The 19,994-nt window shown below is 45.3% G+C and overlaps 1 protein-coding gene across 3 annotated transcripts in view; it reads left to right on the top strand.

The window, feature by feature from the left end:
- Positions 1-2,778: 2,778 nt before the first annotated feature.
- The window catches only part of NAB2 (NGFI-A binding protein 2), a 49,697-nt gene continuing 32,481 nt past the window's right edge, over positions 2,779-19,994 (top strand). Inside the window, exon 1 of one of the 3 annotated variants that reach the window (XM_073576850.1) lies at positions 2,779-3,234. In XM_073576850.1, coding sequence (XP_073432951.1) covers positions 3,182-3,234 — 53 coding nt within the window. In that variant the 5' untranslated portion in view covers positions 2,779-3,181. Of the gene's footprint in view, positions 3,239-19,994 lie in introns of all 3 variants that reach the window. The other 2 variants (XM_073576853.1, XM_073576851.1) reach the window with 2 other exon arrangements.

The following is a 19,994-nucleotide window of genomic DNA, read 5'->3' as shown; positions in this document are numbered from 1 at the left end:
ATACCATGTTGTGCTGTGCTATATACCATGGTGCTGTGTTGTATACCATGTGGGGCTGTGCTATATACCATGTTGCTGTGCTGTATAGCATGTGGGGCTGTGCTGTATACCATGGTGCTGTGCTGTATAGCATGTGGGGCTGTGCTGTATACCATGGTGCTGTTCTGTATACCATGGTGCTGTGCTGTATACCATGGTGCTGTGCAGTATACCATGTGGGGCTGTGCTGTATACCATAGTGCTGTGCTGTATACCATGTGGGGCTGTGCTTTATACCATGATGCTGTGCTGTATACCATGTGGGAATGTGCTGTATACCATAGTGCTGTGCTGTATACCATGTGGGGCTGTGCTTTATACCATGGTGCTGTGCTGTATACCATGTGGGGCTGTGCTGTACACCATGTGGGGCTGTGCTGTATACCATGGGCCTGTGCTGTATACCATGTGGGGCTGCACTGTATACCATGTGGGGGCTGTGCTATATACTATGTGGGGCTGTGTTGTATACCATGTGGGGCTGTGCTATATACCATGTGGTGCTGTGCTATATACCATGGTGCTGTGCTACATACCATGTGGCGCTGTGCTATATTCCATGTGGGGCTGTGCTGTATACTATGTGGTGCTGTGCTATATACCATGCGGTGCTGTGCTATATACCATGTGGGGCTGTGCTATACACCATGTGGGGCTGTGCTATATACCATGTCAGGCTGTGCTGTATACCATGTGGGGCTGTGCTGTATACCATGTGGGGCTGTGTTATATACTATGTGGGCTGTGTTATATACTATGTGGGCTGTGTTTATATACTATGTGGGCTGTGTTATATACTATGCAGTTGTGTTATATACTTTGTGGCTGTGCTATATACTATGTGGCTGTGTTATATACCATGGGGGGTACATTATAATTATACTCTATGGGGGGCTACATTGTATTCCATGGGGAGGGGGGCTGTATTATATTCTATTCGCAGCTACATTATATTCTATAGGGGGCTGCATTATATTTATTAAATTCTATGGGGGTGATCGTATCATACTCTATGAGGGGGATACATTATACTATATGAGGAGGCTACATTGTATTCTATGGGGGGCTAGATTATATTGTATGGGGGCTTCATTATACTTTATGAGGGGGCTACATTATATTCTATTGGGGCTGCATTATACTATATGAGGAGGGCTACATTGTATTCTATGGAGGGGCTACATTATACTATATAAGGGGCTGTATTATATTCTATGGGGGCTGCCATATATTCTATGGGGGGCTGCATTATACTATATGAGGGGAGCTGCATTATATTTTTTGGGGGGTAATATTATATTCTGTGGGGTGGCTACATTATGCTCTAAGGGGTGGCTGCAATATGCTATAAGAGGGGGGCTGCATTATATTCTATGGGGGTTAAATTATATTGTACGCCGGGGCTGCATTATACTCTGTGGGGTGGCTGGATTATTCTCTATGGGGTGGCTGCATTATACTATGTGTGGGCTGCATTATACTGTATTGAGGACTATGGGGAATACATTATACTATATAAAGAACTATGGGGTGCATTATACTATGGGAAGTGAATTGTACTACATGGATGACTGGCGGTGTATTATACTATATGGAGCACTATGAGGAGTGTATTATACTATATGGAGGACTGAGCAGTGTATTTTAATGCAGGGTTCCCCAACTCCAGTCCTTAAGGCCCACCAACAGATAATGTTTTCAGGATTTCCTTTGTATAGCTCAGGTGATAATTGCTTCACCTGTGCAATACAAAGGAAATCCTGAAAACATGACCTGTTGGTGGGCCTTGAGGACTGGAGTTGGGGAACCCTGTTTTAATGTATGGAGGAGTGTATTATATTATATGGAGGACTGAGTGTATTTTAATATATGGAGGGATATGAGAAGTGTATTATACTATATGGATGACTATGGGGCACATTATATGGAGGAATATGGGGTGTAAACTGTAGATGTGCTGCTGATAACATGATACTGTATGGGGACAGATTGATCCATTAGTGATCGTTCTGTCCCCATCATTCGTTCTCAGACGGTGTAAAGAGGCCGGGAAACAAGTGTTGAACGACTTCAATATTGTCGATCACACTCATTTAGCGGCCTGAACTAAGCGCATGTAAATACAATCGAAATGCTTCTGTGTGATGCAATATGTTAGCATTTGGGGCCCCATTTTAAACTTTGCCTAGGGCCCCAATTTGCCTAAAACCGGCCCTGCCTGCGTTCAGTAGACAGAAGCGCTGCGTCCAAAGTGCTGCTACTTTCGGATCGTCTGTACATACCCTTACCGGAGACTGACGGGAGTGAAGCTGGAAAATGATGATGCATCGGCAGGTGAGTATGAGACAGGGTGGGGGAAATGCACTCTGGAGGTGCAATGAAAACGACACGAGTGGTGCTGTAATAAATACTGAAAGAGAAATTGATGTGCAGATTTCAGAATCATCTGCCATTTCCTATCTGTCATTATTTGTCATTTCTTACAAAGGACACATCCGATAGTGTTTCCAGGAAAGATATGGAAATCTCCCATCTTGCATTGTGACACTAAACTCCCGCGTGTCCCCAGACTGTGACAGGTGAGAGTCACAGTTCTGTGAAATGCCTTGTCACAGTGTAACACTAACCTGTTATGGTAATACATCAAAGCGAAACCTGACACATTTTTGTAATTGGCATCAAATGAATAGAACGTGGAAATAAATCCTGAATTCACGTAAGTCAGAACGCGGGCTGGAGGCGCACGTATGATGGTCAGACATGCTCTAGTTATGGCACTGCTGTTACAGAAGCTTTGGATTCGGCCCTTCCCCCAGTCCTCCTACACAAACCCTGACATACAGAGAAGAGGCTTATTGCAATGTGTATGTGGGTGGAAAACAGCAGAGAGAGCTTGAAGACCTTAGGCAAGGGGAGCCCAGAGAAAATCAGCAGAGGGATAGCAGAGAGGCAGACAGATGTTAGACACTGGATTCTGCTAGAAAGACTGCTGGAAGAAGAACCCTCCTAGATGATGGCAAAGGATGTGATGAAGAAACAGGAATAGACCAAAGAAAGCAGCACACAACATACCACACCGGTCCTATATTATTAATCGCTGAAAGTTTCTACGCCACCGTTGCCTAAAACATAAAAGTCCTAAATGGCGGAGAGGGCCGGCAGATCAGATGACCTAAAGCGGGCGTCCAAAGCAAGGCAAGTAAGTTAGCAAAGTGGGCAAATGTGTGTTCTTGTACTAGCGTGCTCGTTCTCGTGTACTCATTGTAGGTAACATGGTTACAGCCCCACTGGATATTCTACACTCACTGAGATCATGCACTTTTGTCTATATTGTTTCTATAAGTTGCAAAAAGGCAAAGAACGACTTGGATGTTATTGTTACGACATGACCAAAAAAGTATATTGTTAATACAGAAGTAACATTATAAAGAGAGGAAGGCCCCGATATAACCCTCTATCTGCCAGGCACAGATTAATATTGTTTATGTTGTTTCTTTGTAATTTGCTTTTCGGTGTTTAGTAGCATGATGGGTTAATGTGTCTACATCTCAGGGATCTGATGGAAATGATGATAGCTTTTACCCTGGAGCACTGTTTCAGGCAGTCGCTGTTATTAGTCTGTATTTCTGATATTACAGAACTGCTCCATGTATTGAGCAACTAACAAATCAAATGAAAATCTTAGTTATCGACGGCTGCTCCAACTAATGGATTATTTATTGTGCTTGATTCCGGTAGTATTTTTTAGTGTAGCCGAACTTCTGCATGGGTTATGATACACTGATACATGTGCCATTATGTGTGTGCAGGTTGTGCATTTATTACATGTGACTAATGGGCCTGACCTCAGACCACATTGCTCACAGGTGAATTCTATGGGCATTGGGACCTGTGGGTTATGTGAATAGGTTTGCCCAGTTACAATTAAGTGATCCAAAGTGTCATGTGACAAATCCAACTTTGGAAGACGCTGATGAGAGCAATGGACCCTCGAGTACAAAATCTGCTTGCTCTGAACCCGCCTTCATTCAGTTAGTTAAGGTGTGCTTAAGGGCTCATACTCACTTGCGAGAGACTCACATGATTCTCGTGCGAGTATCTAGCATGAAAACCTGGCACTGCCGCCGGCACTCGGACTGGAGCGTGCGGCTACATGTATTTCTATGCAGCTGCACGCTCCGGTCCGAGTGACGGCGGCTGTGCCAGGTTTTCATGCTAGAGACTCGCACAAGAATCGTGTGAGTCTCTCGTAAGTGAGTATGAGCCCTAAGGTTGCAGTCACACATTCAGTATTCGGTCAGTATTTCACATCAGTATTTGGAAACCAAAACCAGAAGTGTATCCAAAAATGCAGAAGTGGTGACGAGTTTCTATTATACTTTTCATCTGATTGTTCCTCACCTGGTTTTGGCTTACAACAAATACTAAGGTAAAATACTGACCAAATACTGATAGTGTGACCCGTAGCCTTTTTCTGCATACAGTGATCAGTCATTTGCAGAACTGATTTTTTTTTAGATAAATAACATCATTATGCGTTTTTGAATATGAAAATCTGAAAATCCATCTTCTATCAGTACACAACAGACTTCTCAGAGATTGCGATTTTTATTTTGTATGAGAGGTGGAAAGGTGCAGCTGAAGACCGTATCATTCCTAATCTCCATTCTCTTACATCAGCAGGTAAAATGTACTATTAATAATGGTCAGTAGCTTCTTTGTCTTGATTCGGAAGCTTTGTAGAAGTCGTCCTAATTTTTTTCACTGAGACATCCAAAGACTTTTTTTGTGTCTGTGACCCAACCATACAAAGAAGACTGTGGTTTACCAACCAGTTACTCAGACCTGGATTGTTTTTAGCAGATGTGAGCAATGATGTATGACAAAATTGGGGATCAGTTAATGCTGCTCAGAACAGGGAGATCACAAAAAGCACAACTGGTACACAGCAAATCTAATAATGGCATACATGGTTAAAGAGCACCATTGTTATACCAAGTTTACCAAGTGCCCCTGTCGGTAGTCAAAGTGACTCAGTGTTCATCAGACAGACAGAAACGTAAGGCCCTCATACCTGTTGGCCAAACATTTGGCCGACAGCCAGATACATAGGAGCGCTCATTTGTCCGAGTGCTTCTGTGTAAGGCGCCTTTAGAGTGAATATTCTTTTTCAGTAAAATGGGTTCAGTCATTATGAAGAACTATTGAACTACTATAATGTGCGAATAGCTGAATACATGGTTCTAAACAATGTCATTCTTATCTTGAACCTCATGTTCACTCTTCTTCAGTAAGCTGAAGATCAGTCCACGCTGTGTCTGCTAATGAGGCAACTAGGAGTTCTATGTGCTGCTTCTTTCATGGTAGTGAGGAAAATGCATTGCATAGCATGGGTCTACAGGCAGTTTACTCCAGGGGAGTAAGGGCTTATTCAGACATTAGTTTTTCACATATGAATTCTATTAGTATTTTTCACCACTATAACTCATTCTTTTATATACTCTGGGGCCAGGTACGGACTGGGGCTGAAATTCAGCCTTGGCATTTGAAATCACACAGGCCCATGCTGTCCCCATCCCCAAGTACCAGATGGGATATTTTACTAATATTACCCTGGATGGAGGAAAGCAAGATTTACTACAAGACCAAGATTTCCAATGATACCCATGGTCTGCTGGGGTAAATGACGGAGTCAGCAACTTTGTGCTCCGTCACAACTCTTAACAGTATGGGTGTCTTGAGAACATCAATTCTGCTAACAACGTAGCAGGCAAGGCATCCCACAACCAGACATGTCCTTCTGGCATTTGCCAGAATTGCCAGAAGGCCAGTCCGGCCCTGTCTGGGGTCTGTACAAAATCACAGGGAAATTTCGGATTTTGATCCAACTCATGGAACAAACTCGCCAATGCAAATCTATTGGTCAGTGGAAAAATGGACAGGATGTAATCTGTGTGCCGTCCATTTTTCACTAGCTGGAATCTTGTGAAACCTCCATCTTTTTTTCATACAAGAAACTCCTATGATAAAAACTGACACTGACCAAGCTATGAGGACAATCTGATCCAAATCACTGATGAAACTCGGACCAGGTGTAGCTGGTGTTTCTGGGATAAAGCAGCATTGATCTTCTAATTCTGGAGAACCCCTGGAAGTAGAGATGAAAACAGCCTAATAGAATTAAAGAATTATATTATGTCGCTTCCTTAATATTGAAAACTGTTAACAATTCTGAATTTGTGATACTATCAAGGACATTGGTTGTAGTGTTCCTATAGCATCTAGAATCTCCTTTTTTTGGTATCATCAACAGTCAGTAGAAGCATACGGATTATTGCTGACATTTTCCTTTCCTTGCTCCTATGAACTGCAAACATTATAGAATGGGTGGGAATGGCCGTAAGACCGGTTATTCTGTATGCTTTCCCTGGTTTGCAAAAAGATTTTTCTAGTTGTTTGATCCAGGTTTGCTTCTTCTCAAAAGTAATGAACACTCACATTTGAGACCAGGGGATATTTGTGCCACCCGTGGAGAAGTAATACATTGCCAGCTACTGGTGTGAAGTGATCTGTACAAAGATCCCAGCAGCACAGTGTCCTTGGAAATAGTTCTCAAATGTTGGCAAGTCTATGTTGCAGCACAACATTTGGTTAAGTGCCCTCTTATGTTGGCAGACATATTTTGTTTTCCTTCAGAAAGTTTGCCAGTACAAGACCAACTGTCCTGTCTTCCAAGCGCTGGGTTACGCCATAACAGTAGGAGATCTGTACATTTATTTAGCTAAAAAGGGGAGTTCTTGACTTACACAATCTTCAGATGATCTAATAGAGAGTGACTTAGGGTGTTGGATACTAAACTTCTATAAATGTTAGAATGCGAAAGAATTTCCACCCAAACAATAAATCATGACCATCAATTCGTAAATAAGAGGTTAGAGTCCTAGTTTGGTTATTTCTATATACAGAGATATTACCATTTTTATGGCTACCATTTTATTTGCAAACCTGACCGTAGGATAACAGGTTTCAGAATTAATTTAGAGCCAAAAGCTAAGGCAAAAGTGACATTGCATGGCCCATTACACAAATATCCTTCCCTACTAGTGCCATAATGAGTGTGTGAATCTTTAACACAAAGAATAGCACTGTACCCAAACTTTCCATTGTTTCGGGATCAAGCAGGTGATTTAACACTTATATATTAGTGGATACTTTTATCTAATCGTAAAATACAGCTGAATGTAGAATTTCACTAGTTTTAGCCTCTTATCATTTCTTGGTACATAACTTTCCCATGATTTTGAAACTTTCTGTAGCAAATCAAGCAATTCCTGTGGGTTTGCTTTAAACAACGCCCGGTCTATCCCACTCCGCCTCTGTAATTCCATGAATAAACATGTGGGTGGATTCCGACGCTCTGCAGTCTGTGCTTCCATTTCATCAGATGAACAATAGGTTATTCACTCAGCTTTAGACAAGTTTTATTCACTGTCATTATGTATCATTTGTTTTATGTTCACTCAAAGGTTTTTGTTGTAGATTCCACCACTGCGCAACCTGTAAAGCCGAAAATATAAACCTATGTGAAGATTGTTTAATTAATCTGATATTCAATCTCTAGTTCTTATTCTCCGGTATAACCCATTAAAGGGGTTGTTCCATAAGCAGCATTTATTACCTTTCCACAGGCTAGATAATAACTGTATGGTCATTGGGGGACTTACCACTGGGACCTGCAGTGATAACAAGAATGGGTGTCCCAAAACTCACTGTGTGACTAAAGTGACATTAAGCATGTGCAATCATAATTTCATTAAAGTGGTTGTCTACTACTAGGACAACCCATTCCTAAACTAAATGTTCAACCCTGATAAAATAATAAAGCCTATACTCACCTCTCATGCTGGTGATGTTCCCGCAGTGTTGACACTCACTCTTCCCGGAACTGTGATGCGGTGTTGTCACATGTGAAGCCGGCGCCCTATCAGCGCTGGCGTCACTGTCTCCGCCTTCGTACAAACTGAACATGAAGAGGAAGCCTGGGATCAAACTTCAGCCCGGACTTAAGCTCATTGTAAAGGTTTAGGGTGTTCTGACAGAGAACCCCAACAGTCAGAATGTGTTCCATTTACTAGTTTTTTGCCATTACTTTCTGTGATGTGAAAACTCCTTTAACTTTGTACAGTTATGACCAAAAGTATTGACACCCCTGCAATTCTGTCAGATAATACTCAGTTTCTTCCTGAAAATGATTGCAAACACAAATTCTTTGGTATTATTATCTTCATTTAATTTGTCTTAAATGAAAAAACACAAAAATAATTGTCCTAAAGCCAAACTGGATATAATTCCACACCAAACATAAAAAAGATGGTGGACAAAAGTATTGGCACTGTGCGAAAAATCATGTGATGCTTCTCTAATTTGTGTAATTAACAGCACCTGTAACTTACCTGTGGCACCTAACAGGTGTTGGCAATTACTAAATCACACTTGCAGCCAGTTGACATGGATTAAAGTTGACTCAACCTCTGTCCTGTGTCCTTGTGTGTACCACATTGAGCATGGAGAAAAGAAAGAAGACCAAAGAACTGTCTGAGGACTTGAGAAACCAAATTGTGAGGAAGCATGAGCAATCTCAAGGCTACAAGTCCATCTCCAAAGACCTGAATGTTCCTGTGTCTACCGTGCGCAGTGTCATCAAGAAGTTTAAAGCCCATGGCACTGTGGCTAACCTCCCTAGATGTGGCCGGAAAAGAAAAATTGACAAGAGATTTCAACGCAAGATTGTGCGGATGTTGGATAAAGAACCTCCACTAACATCCAAACAAGTTCAAGCTGCCCTGCAGTCCGAGGGTACAACGGTGTCAACCCGTACTATCCGTCGGCATCTGAATGAAAAGGGACTGTATGGTAGGAGACCCAGGAAGACTCCACTTCTTACCCCGAGACATAAAAAAGCCAGGCTGGAGTTTGCCAAAACTTACCTGAAAAAGCCTAAAACATTTTGGAAGAATGTTCTTTGGTCAGATGAGACAAAAGTAGAGCTTTTAGGGCAAAAGCATCAACATAGAGTTTACAGGAGAAAAAAGAGGCATTCAAAGAAAAGTACACGGTCCCTACAGTCAAACATGGCGGAGGTTCCCTGATGTTTTGGGGTTGCTTTGCTGCCTCTGGCACTGGACTGCTTGACCGTGTGCATGGCATTATGAAGTCAGAAGACTACCAACAAATTTTGCAGCATAATTTAGGGCCCAGTGTGAGAAAGCTGGGTCTACCTCAGAGGTCATAGGTCTTCCAGCAGGACAATAACCCAAAACACACTTCAAAAAGCACTAGAAAATGGTTTGAGAGAAAGCACTGGAGACTTCTAAGGTGGCCAGCAATGAGTCCAGACCTGAATCCCATAGAACACCTGTGGAGAGATCTAAAAATGGCAGTTTGGAGAAGGCACCTTTCAAATATCAGGGACCTGGAGTAGTTTGCCAAAGAAGAATGGTCTAAAATTCCAGCAGAGCATTGTAAGAAACTCATTGATGGTTACCGGAAGCGGTTGGTCGCAATTATTTTGGCTAAAGGTTGTGCAACCAAGTATTAGGCTGAGGGTGCCAATACTTTCGTCCGGCCCATTTTTGGAGTTTTGTGTGAAATGATCAATGTTTTGCTTTTTGCTTCATTCTCATTTGTGTTTTTTCATTTAAGACAAATTAAATGAAGATAATAATACCAAAGAATTTGTGTTTGCAATCATTTTCAGGAAGAAACTGAATATTATCTGACAGAATTGCAGGGGTGTCAATACTTTTGGCCATGACTGTATGTTATGACATTATTCCCAAGAAAGCACACAAATGGTAAACCCCTAAAATTTAACCTTTAATTCAATTTTGGCCGCACATTGCACTGTTCTTTTGGCCTGGGGGGATGAGACCCCAATGGTTTTGCCCCTGATGAACCCTCAATGACCAGGAGGGGGAAACACGTCGGGCATTCTTTTTACATTCTTTTTGGCTGATAAGTATCCATTTTTCTGATATTTCTGGTTGACAGACCAACTATGCATTGCAAATGAGCTCTATATTGAATGTTTGTTTTTATATATATGGCTACTTTTCTCGAAGTGCAATATATTTATTGTTTGCTTAAAAGTGGGGTGAATAATAGGAGTCTAAAATTGCCATAGAATATTATTGATTTGAGCTGCAATGAGCTATTGATGGACTATTAGGTCCTGAATCATACAGATTTGTCTTTTTGCATTAGTTGGTTTGCAATTATCTGAAGTAATGTTGCTGTTAATGCTGTAGTATATTTAGCCTATTTGGCTGGTTAATGCTTTATTGTATATGTCTTTTAGGCATTAATATTGTGCATATGGTCTGTCTCTTTTTGCAGCATACGCATTGTTTATTACGAGATATGCTATATGAGCTGCACTTTGTCTACTTCGAGATAATAGTTTTTTTGACTACGAGATAAGTTTACAGCACTTCATCACTTTTCTCCTATGAGACATATTTATGTCGACCCATTAGGGGTGTTTTTTCAGGTATATTTGTATGTGTGTGGTTTTTTCTGTGTATCCCTTTTTATTGTTTTGTTAGGGTGATTAAGGGTCTTTAGGGCTACCGACGTTGAGCGGGGGCGCCACATCGTCAACAACTAGGGTGCCAACCTCCGCAGTCAGGAAGGGACACATTAGGGCGTATTAGGGTGAGGTTACCCCCCTTCCTTTGATAAAAAAAATTTTCTTTGTGTCAATTTTTCGGCACTGCTGTAAATCCGAGATCACCCAGTCTTTTAGGATTTTCTAAAACCTTCTTTTAAAAAATTGAATTAAAGGTAAAATTTTAGGGGTTTACCATTTGTGTGCTTTCTTGGTCCATTTTTGAATATTTTGGTCCCTACATATTCTTTCTGAGGTTTTTTTATGACATTATTCCCCACATATGATTGCCACACATTTAACATTGTCCTGGGGATATTAGGCGCAAGGGAGACTAATTATTTTGCAGGAATAGCAAATTGTCCTACCCGCATCCAGCAGTGCACAATGACAACCAACACAGCAGTTTCCTGCACACACACTGAGGCTCATGATCATGTGACCCCTGACTCATCCCCTCCTGTGACCTCATCACAGGTCCTGTGAGCACAGAGCAGCCAATTACAGCCTGGCAGCCAATAAGCGGCTGCAGCTCCGCGATCGGGCCCCTAAAGAATCGGGCCCCGTTGCAGCTGCGACCCCTGCGACCACAGTAGTCCCGCTCCTGTATACAGCCTTTTGTTTTATGGAATATATGGCATTACCTCAGTCAGTGGCATGATCAGTATGGCCATGATGTTTTTGATTGCATGTATGCCAAAGGCTTCTACATCGAGGCACGTTGTGCTTGATGGACAGTCATTGTATAGCCTGTTCACACAGGTCTGCAGCTTTTAATGATTCACACTGAATGATCTACAGTACATAAATCACTGTATATACAGTAGGCTGCCATTGTTCTCAGTGTAGGCTCTGTCTACAAAGGATGATTCGCTGCCGAGAACAATTATCTTCTGGGCAGCACAAAAGATCATTTCACCTGACAAACAAGCGTTTGATGAGAGAGAGAAGGGTATGGCATGGTGAATTTCAGTAGCTGATCCTTTGGCCACACTGCGAAGAGTCTGGCATTAGAGCTCTTATACAGACCGCGGTATCTTGGCCAAGCTGAGCTTTCTGTATATGGGGCAGTCGGGTGAGATACAGATGCAGTTCAGCTGAGAGCGGTCTAAGGTACATGGGATGCTTTATAACCTATAGAGGGATAAACTTCTAATAGTGAAGGATACCACCATGGATAGAATCTGTGTGACTAGTAGAGTTGAGCGAAACGGGTCGAAAAAATTCAAAAGTCGCCGACTTTTGGCAAAGTCGGGTTTCATGAAATGAAACCCGACCCTAGGATGAGGTCGGCCACGAGGTCGGCAACTTACGCGCCAAAGTCGCGTTTCAAAAGTTTGTTTTGCGCTCTTTTTCAGCCAATCAGGATCCACGGACACTGTGGGCAACGTGATGACATAGGCACGGGTCACCACCATCTTTCAGAAGGGCATGCAAGTGATTGGCTTGCTTTGGTGGGCGTCACAGGGGGTATAAAAGGGCGTGCACGCCGACCGCCATCTTACTTCTGCCGATCTTAGTATAGGGAGAGGTTGCTGCTGATTCTGTAGGGAGAGCGTTAGGCAGGGAAGAAGACAAAAAAACTGCTTCTGCTGCTAGCGATTTGGCCTGCACAACACACAAGTCACTGTGTGTGCAGTGCAAGGGGAGGATATATTGTGGTTTATCAGTGGTGTTGGTTGTTGGGCTGCCTTTTAAGGCTTCCTGACACGCTGGCATTGCTGTTTACCCACTGCTCCGCAAACTGCTTTTTTAAAAGCAATCCAATCTCCCTTATCCTCTCGTCACTTTGGTCACAGGCAGCTGTGCCATCGAGCGTGTCACATAGCGCTCAGATATCAGTGGGCCTCACACCATCCACAAGTGTCCAGTGTCCAAAAGTGTACGCAGAGATTCAAAATCTCCATTATCCTCTCGTCACTTTGGTCACAGGCAGCTGTGCCATCGAGCGTGTCACATAGCGCTCAGATATCAGTGGGCCTCACACAATCCACAAGTGTCCAGTGTCCAACAGTGTACGCAGAGATTCAAAATCTCCATTATCCTCTCGTCACTTTGGTCACAGGCAGCTGTGCCATCGAGCGTGTCACATAGCGCTCAGATATCAGTGGGCCTCACACAATCCACAAGTGTCCAGTGTCCAAAAGTGTACGCAGAGATTCAAAATCTCCATTATCCTCTCGTCACTTTGGTCACAGGCAGCTGTGCCATCGAGCGTGTCACATAGCGCTCAGATATCAGTGGGCCTCACACCATCCACAAGTGTCCAGTGTCCAAAAGTGTACGCAGAGATTCAAAATCTCCATTATCCTCTCGTCACTTTGGTCACAGGCAGCTGTGCCATCGAGCGTGTCACATAGTGCTCAGATATCAGTGGGCCTCACACAATCCACAAGTGTCCAGTGTCCAAAAGTGTACGCAGAGATTCAAAATCTCCATTATCCTCTCGTCACTTTGGTCACAGGCAGCTGTGCCATCGAGCGTGTCACATAGCGCTCAGATATCAGTGGGCCTCACACCATCCACAAGTGTCCAGTGTCCAAAAGTGTACGCAGAGATTCAAAATCTCCATTATCCTCTCGTCACTTTGGTCACAGGCAGCTGTGCCATCGAGCGTGTCACATAGCGCTCAGATATCAGTGGGCCTCACACAATCCACAAGTGTCCAGTGTCCAAAAGTTTACGCAGAGATTCAAAATCTCCATTATCCTCTCGTCACTTTGGTCACAGGCAGCTGTGCCATCGAGCGTGTCACATAGCGCTCAGATATCAGTGGGCCTCACACCATCCACAAGTGTCCAGTGTCCAAAAGTGTACGCAGAGATTCAAAATCTCCATTATCCTCTCGCCACTTTGGTCACAGGCAGCTGTGCCATCGAGCGTGTCACATAGCGCTCAGATATCAGTGGGCCTCACACAATCCACAAGTGTCCAGTGTCCAAAAGTGTACGCAGAGATTCAAAATCTCCATTATCCTCTCGTCACTTTGGTCACAGGCAGCTGTGCCATCGAGCGTGTCACATAGCGCTCAGATATCAGTGGGCCTCACACCATCCACAAGTGTCCAGTGTCCAAAAGTGTACGCAGAGATTCAAAATCTCCATTATCCTCTCGTCACTTTGGTCACAGGCAGCTGTGCCATCGAGCGTGTCACATAGCGCTCAGATATCAGTGGGCCTCACACCATCCACAAGTGTCCAGTGTCCAATAGTGTACGCAGAGATTCAAAATCTCCATTATCCTCTCGTCACTTTGGTCACAGGCAGCTGTGCCATCGAGCGTGTCACATAGCGCTCAGATATCAGTGGGCCTCACACAATCCACAAGTGTCCAGTGTCCAAAAGTGTACGCAGAGATTCAAAATCTCCATTATCCTCTCGTCACTTTGGTCACAGGCAGCTGTGCCATCGAGCGTGTCACATAGCGCTCAGATATCAGTGGGCCTCACACAATCCACAAGTGTCCAGTGTCCAAAAGTTTACGCAGAGATTCAAAATCTCCATTATCCTCGCGTCACTTTGGTCACAGGCAGCTGTGCCATCGAGCGTGTCTCATAGCGCTCAGATATCAGTGGGCCTCACACCATCCACAAGTGTCCAGTGTCCAAAAGTGTACGCAGAGATTCAAAATCTCCATTATCCTCTCGTCACTTTGGTCACAGGCAGCTGTGCCATCGAGCGTGTCACATAACGCTCAGATATCAGTGGGCCTCACACAATCCACAAGTGTCCAGTGTCCAAAAGTGTACGCAGAGATTCAAAATCTCCATTATCCTCTCGTCACTTTGGTCACAGGCAGCTGTGCCATCGAGCGTGTCACATAGCGCTCAGATATCAGTGGGCCTCACACAATCCACAAGTGTCCACTGTCCACAAGTGTGTGCAGAAATTCTAAAACTCCCCTGTCCTATAGACACCTTGTACCTTGTTTTACATTACTATATAGTTTGTTGGATTTTGTCTACATTTCTACCAAAAATGAGGAAGGCTGGTGGAAGAGGCTGTGGAATTGGGCGGGGGTTGGCAGCTGGTAATGATGGTGTTGGTGGTGGATCTGATGGTAGTGGCAAGAGCAAAATAGGACCGAATGCAGGAGGTGCTGACCCTGCGTCATCGTCTGGCTACATAAGGCCTTGAACGCTTAGTTTTCTAGGAGTTGGCAAACCGCTTTTAAAGGCAGAGCATCAGGAAAAAGTTTTGTCTTACATTGCTGACTCAGCCTCCAGCTCTATCGCCTCCTCTTCTTCAGTTGTAAAAAGTAAAAGCACTGAGTCGTCATTGGAGGCTCATGTTCATGAACCACACCTTTCCTTGTGTCCTTCACCCCAACCAAGATTGAAGGATGACGCAGGCCATACTACTGATTACTCCATGGAGCTGTTTTCACATACCATGCCTGGATTATCAAGTGAAATGGTGAATTACCCAGGCCAAGATGAATCTGACATGGAGTGCACTGATGCACAGCCGCTGATGGATGATTCTGCTGGTACATTCACTCAGAGCACTACATTGTCCTCGCAGTGTACAGAGCCAGATTCTGACCCTGATGAGACTCAGGTGCCCCTTCCCGCACACTATACCACCATACACGGTGACACAGAGGAAGGTGCACATGACATAGAAGAGGAGGTGATGGATGACCCAGTTGTTGACCCAGATTGGCATCCATTGGGGGAAGAGGGTGCTGCTTCCAATAGCTCAGATGAGGAGCATCCACAGCAGACATCGACATCGCAACAGCTGTTATCTGGCAGGCCCGGAGCACTCCAAAGACAGGTTCCAAACATCAAAAGAGTTGCTGGACAGCTTGTCCAGAGGGTCAAAAGATCACAGCGTGCTAGGCCGCAAAATGTCTGCCAAAGTAGGAAGAGTGCAGTGTGGCACTTTTTTGAACAAAATCCTCATGATCAGGCCAAGGTTATCTGTAAGAAGTGCGCAAAGACCTTTAGCCGAGGGAAAAAGCTGAAAAATTTGAATACCAGTTGCATGCTTAGACATTTAACCAGCATGCATTTGCAAGCGTGGACACAACACCAAACCTCAAGTGCCACATGTGCAACTGATCACAACGAAGGTAGTCAGCAACGCTACATTGTTTCCCCCACTGTAAGCCCACCGGTTAGCACAGCAGCAAATGTTGAGGTGTCGTTGCAAGGCCACAGCAGTCAGGGAATCCCACTGTTATATCAATGAAAGACTGATTCTAGGCCATCAGAAAGAACACCAACTCCATCACCATCATCAACCCTCTCTCAGTCCGCCCTGTCCACCGCTACTTCCACCATATGCAGCTCTCAAGTCCAGCTCACCCTCCCAGACACTATGAGTAGGTCAAGAAAGTACTCAGTCTCTCATCCGCGTACACTGGGTTTGAACGCCCACATTGTCAAACTAATCTCGTTTGAGATGATGCCCTTTCGGTTGGTGGAAAGCACAGCTTTCCGCGAACTCATGGCCTATGCAGTACCACGCTATGACCTACCCAGTCGCCACTTCTTCTCTCGCAAAGCCATCCCAGCCCTCCACCATCATGTGAAAGACCGCATTGTCCATGCACTCAAGCAGTCAGTGAGCGGAAAGGTGCACCTCACAACTGATGCATGGTCCAGTCGGCATGGCCAGGGCCGTTACGTGTCCATCACTGCGCACTGGGTTAATGTGGTGGATGCAGGGTCCACAGGGGACATCGGTGGTGGGACAGTGCTGCCTAGCCCACGGTATAGGAAACAGTTGGCTGTAGGCGTTCGACCCTCCTCCTCCTCCTCCAGAAGCGAAAGCTCGTCCACAGAGCGCAGTCGTACGAGCACTCCATCTGCAGCTGCCACTGTTGCACACGATGTGTCCCCCTATCGAGCAGCTAGTGGAAAGCGTCAGCAGGCTGTGTTGCAGATGATGTGTTTGGGCGACAGACACACCGCCGAGGTGCTGGCCGAGTACTTGAAGCGACAAACTGAGTCATGGCTGGGCAGTGTACATCTTGAGGCAGGCAAGGTAGTTAGTGATAACGGCCGTAATTTTGTGGCAGCCATAGCCCTTTCAAAACTCAGCCACATACCTTGCTTGGCTCACACCTTGAACCTGGTGGTGCAGTGCTTCCTCAAAAATTATCCGGAGTTAACAGCCCTGCTCCAGAAGGTGCGAAGACTGTGCGCGCACATCCGCCGGTCGCCTGTACACTCCATTCGTATGCAGAAGCTGCAGCGATTGCTCCACCTTCCCAACCACCGCCTCATTATCGACATTGCAACAAGGTGGAACTCCACCCTGCACATGGTGGAGCGGCTGTGCGAGCAGAGGCAGGCCATAATGCATTTGTGGGAGGATACACGGCCAGGCACTTTGAGAGCAGACATGGAGTTGACAGGCGTGCAGTGGTCGAAGCTGAAAGACCTTTGTAAAGTCCTTCAGTGTTTTGAGGAATGCACACGGCTGGTAAGCGCAGACGACGCCATCCTAAGCATGAGCATCCCACTTATGCGTCTGCTCATGCAAACTTTGACGCACCTTAAGGAGCAGGCGTCTGCAGCCAATGTTGATGAGGAGGAAGAGGAGGAGGGAATCCTTGATGACATTCAGCCATTGTCTGCTCAGGGACCTCTCCTGGACGAGGTGGAGGAAGAAGAGGAGGAGGAGGAGGAGGATGATGGGGATGATTACTTAGGGGAGGAGGATGCATCTCGTGGGGCAAGTGAAAATGTTGGCGTGGCAAGGTCTGGTACAGGGTTTGTGCGTGACTGGAGGGATGTGGATTTGCCAGAAAGTGCTCCTCCACCCAGCACTCGCAGTGCATCATTGACACCGCGAACATTGGCCCACATGTCAGATTATGCCTTGTGGATCCTAAAAAGGGACCCCCGCATTGCCAAAATGATGAACGATGACGACTACTGGTTGGCCAGCATCCTGGATCCACGCTATAAAGGCAAATTACAAAACATCATGCCACAGGAGAACCTTGACCTAATATTGGCTAATAAACAAGCAACTCTGGTAAATCGGTTGCTTGAGGCATTCCCAGCACACAGCAGCGGTGATGGTTCTCACACGAGCCATACGGGCCGGGGGCAGCTTGGCAGAGGTGTTCGTGGTGCACACAGCAGAAGTGGCGTTGGAGACAGGGGTTTCATGACAATGTTGTGGACTGATTTTTCAAATACCGCTCACACAACTGGTAATACTGCATCGATGGAAAGTGACAGGAGACAGCAGTTGTCAACTATGGTTACAAACTACTTTTCCTCCCATATCGATGTTCTCCCACACAGGTCATTCCCCTTTGACTATTGGGCCGCTAAACTGGACACCTGGCCTGAATTGGCCCAATATGCCTTACAGGAGCTCGCTTGCCCAGCTGCAAGTGTGCTATCGGAAAGAGTCTTCAGTGCAGCTGGATCAATCCTGACAGAAAAAAGGACCCGTCTGTCAACCCAAAATGTGGATGATCTAACCTTCATTAAAATGAACCACGCATGGGTTTCCAAGGATTTTGTCCCACCTTCCCCTGATGACACATAGGGTGACAGAAAAATGGCTTGCTTTGGTCCACCTCTTCCTGGTACTTCACCTATTTCGCCTTTTGCATCAGCTGAATGTCCAACATCAACATATGCCACTTTCTAAAACTCCATAACTGTGCTGCCTGCCCCCCATGGCCGGGGTCACCACCTACCGCACGACACCGTGCGAGTGCCGTTGCCCTGGACAGGTGGGTAGGCCGACTCTTGGGCGCGGGCACTGGCACAGGGTCCCTCATAGTGCAATCAAGTGTCTCTGACGGTGGTGGTGCACACCCGCTGTCAGACACACCGCTGTACTATGAGGGGCCCAGTGCCAGTACCGACGCCCACGAGTGGGCCCCCCCTTGCTTGGCCAGGGCCCCAGCATTTGCAATCTTTACCTCTCCCTGCTCCTCCGCTGTGTAATCTGGGCCGTCAAATCCATACTGTGCCTGACACCGTCTGAGCCTGCCTCCTGAGACATATATTTTGAATGTGTACGCTATCCATACATGTTATCCAGGGATACGGTACCCTTTCTAACCTTTGTGCAATGACGTGCAATCCATACTGGGCCTAACACCGTCTGAGCCTGCCTCATGCTGTATAGACATATATTTTGAATGTGTACGCTATCCATACATGTTATCCGGGGATACGGTACCCCTTCTAACCTTTGTGCAATGACGTGCAATCCATACTGGGCCTAACACCGTCTGAGCCTGCCTCATGCTGTATAGACATATATTTTGAATGTGTACGCTATCCATACATGTTATCCAGGGATACGGTACCCTTTCTAACCTTTGTGCAATGACGTGCAATCCATACTGGGCCTAACACCGTCTGAGCCTGCCTCATGCTGTATAGACATATATTTTGAATGTGTACGCTATCCATACATGTTATCCGGGGATACGGTACCCTTTCTAACCTTTGTGCAATGACGTGCAATCCATACTGGGCCTAACACCGTCTGAGCCTGCCTCATGCTGTATAGACATATATTTTGAATGTGTACGCTATCCATACATGTTATCTGGGGATACGGTACCCTTTCTAACCTTTGTGCAATGACGTGCAATCCATACTGGGCCTAACACCGTCTGAGCCTGCCTCATGCTGTATAGACATATATTTTGAATGTGTACGCTATCCATACATGTTATCCGGGGATACGGTACCCTTTCTAACCTTTGTGCAATGACGTGCAATCCATACTGGGCCTAACACCATCTGAGCCTGCCTCATGCTGTATAGACATATATTTTGAATGTGTACGCTATCCATACATGTTATCCGGGGATACGGTACCCCTTCTAACCTTTGTGCAATGACGTGCAATCCATACTGGGCCTAACACCGTCTGAGCCTGCCTCATGCTGTATAGACATATATTTTGAATGTGTACGCTATCCATACATGTTATCCAGGGATACGGTACCCTTTCTAACCTTTGTGCAATCACGTGCAATCCATACTGGGCGTGAGAACGGCTGGCGAGCTGTTAAGCAAGCTACAGCACCTGTCCAGACAAGTACAGGGATTCCCTAGCGAGGAGACTTATTTGATTGTTTTCAATGTTGGGACAGCAATTTTTGGGGAGCACTATACTCTGGAGAATGATAGATGGGGCCCACCATACACTGGAACATTCCAAAGGTGGACATCAGACACTGGAGCAGCATTTACAGGGCCCATTATACACTAGAGCATTAGAAATGGGGCCCATTATGTTTGGAGCATTATTTGGGCCCATAAGACAGTGGAGCTTCATCCATGGGGACCAAC

This window comes from Dendrobates tinctorius, unplaced genomic scaffold (genome assembly GCF_039654945.1).
Source record: "Dendrobates tinctorius isolate UK_male_01 unplaced genomic scaffold, ASM3965494v1 ptg000051l, whole genome shotgun sequence".
NCBI classification, from domain to species: domain Eukaryota; kingdom Metazoa; phylum Chordata; class Amphibia; order Anura; family Dendrobatidae; genus Dendrobates; species Dendrobates tinctorius.
This window is presented reverse-complemented; position numbering and strand designations above follow the sequence as displayed.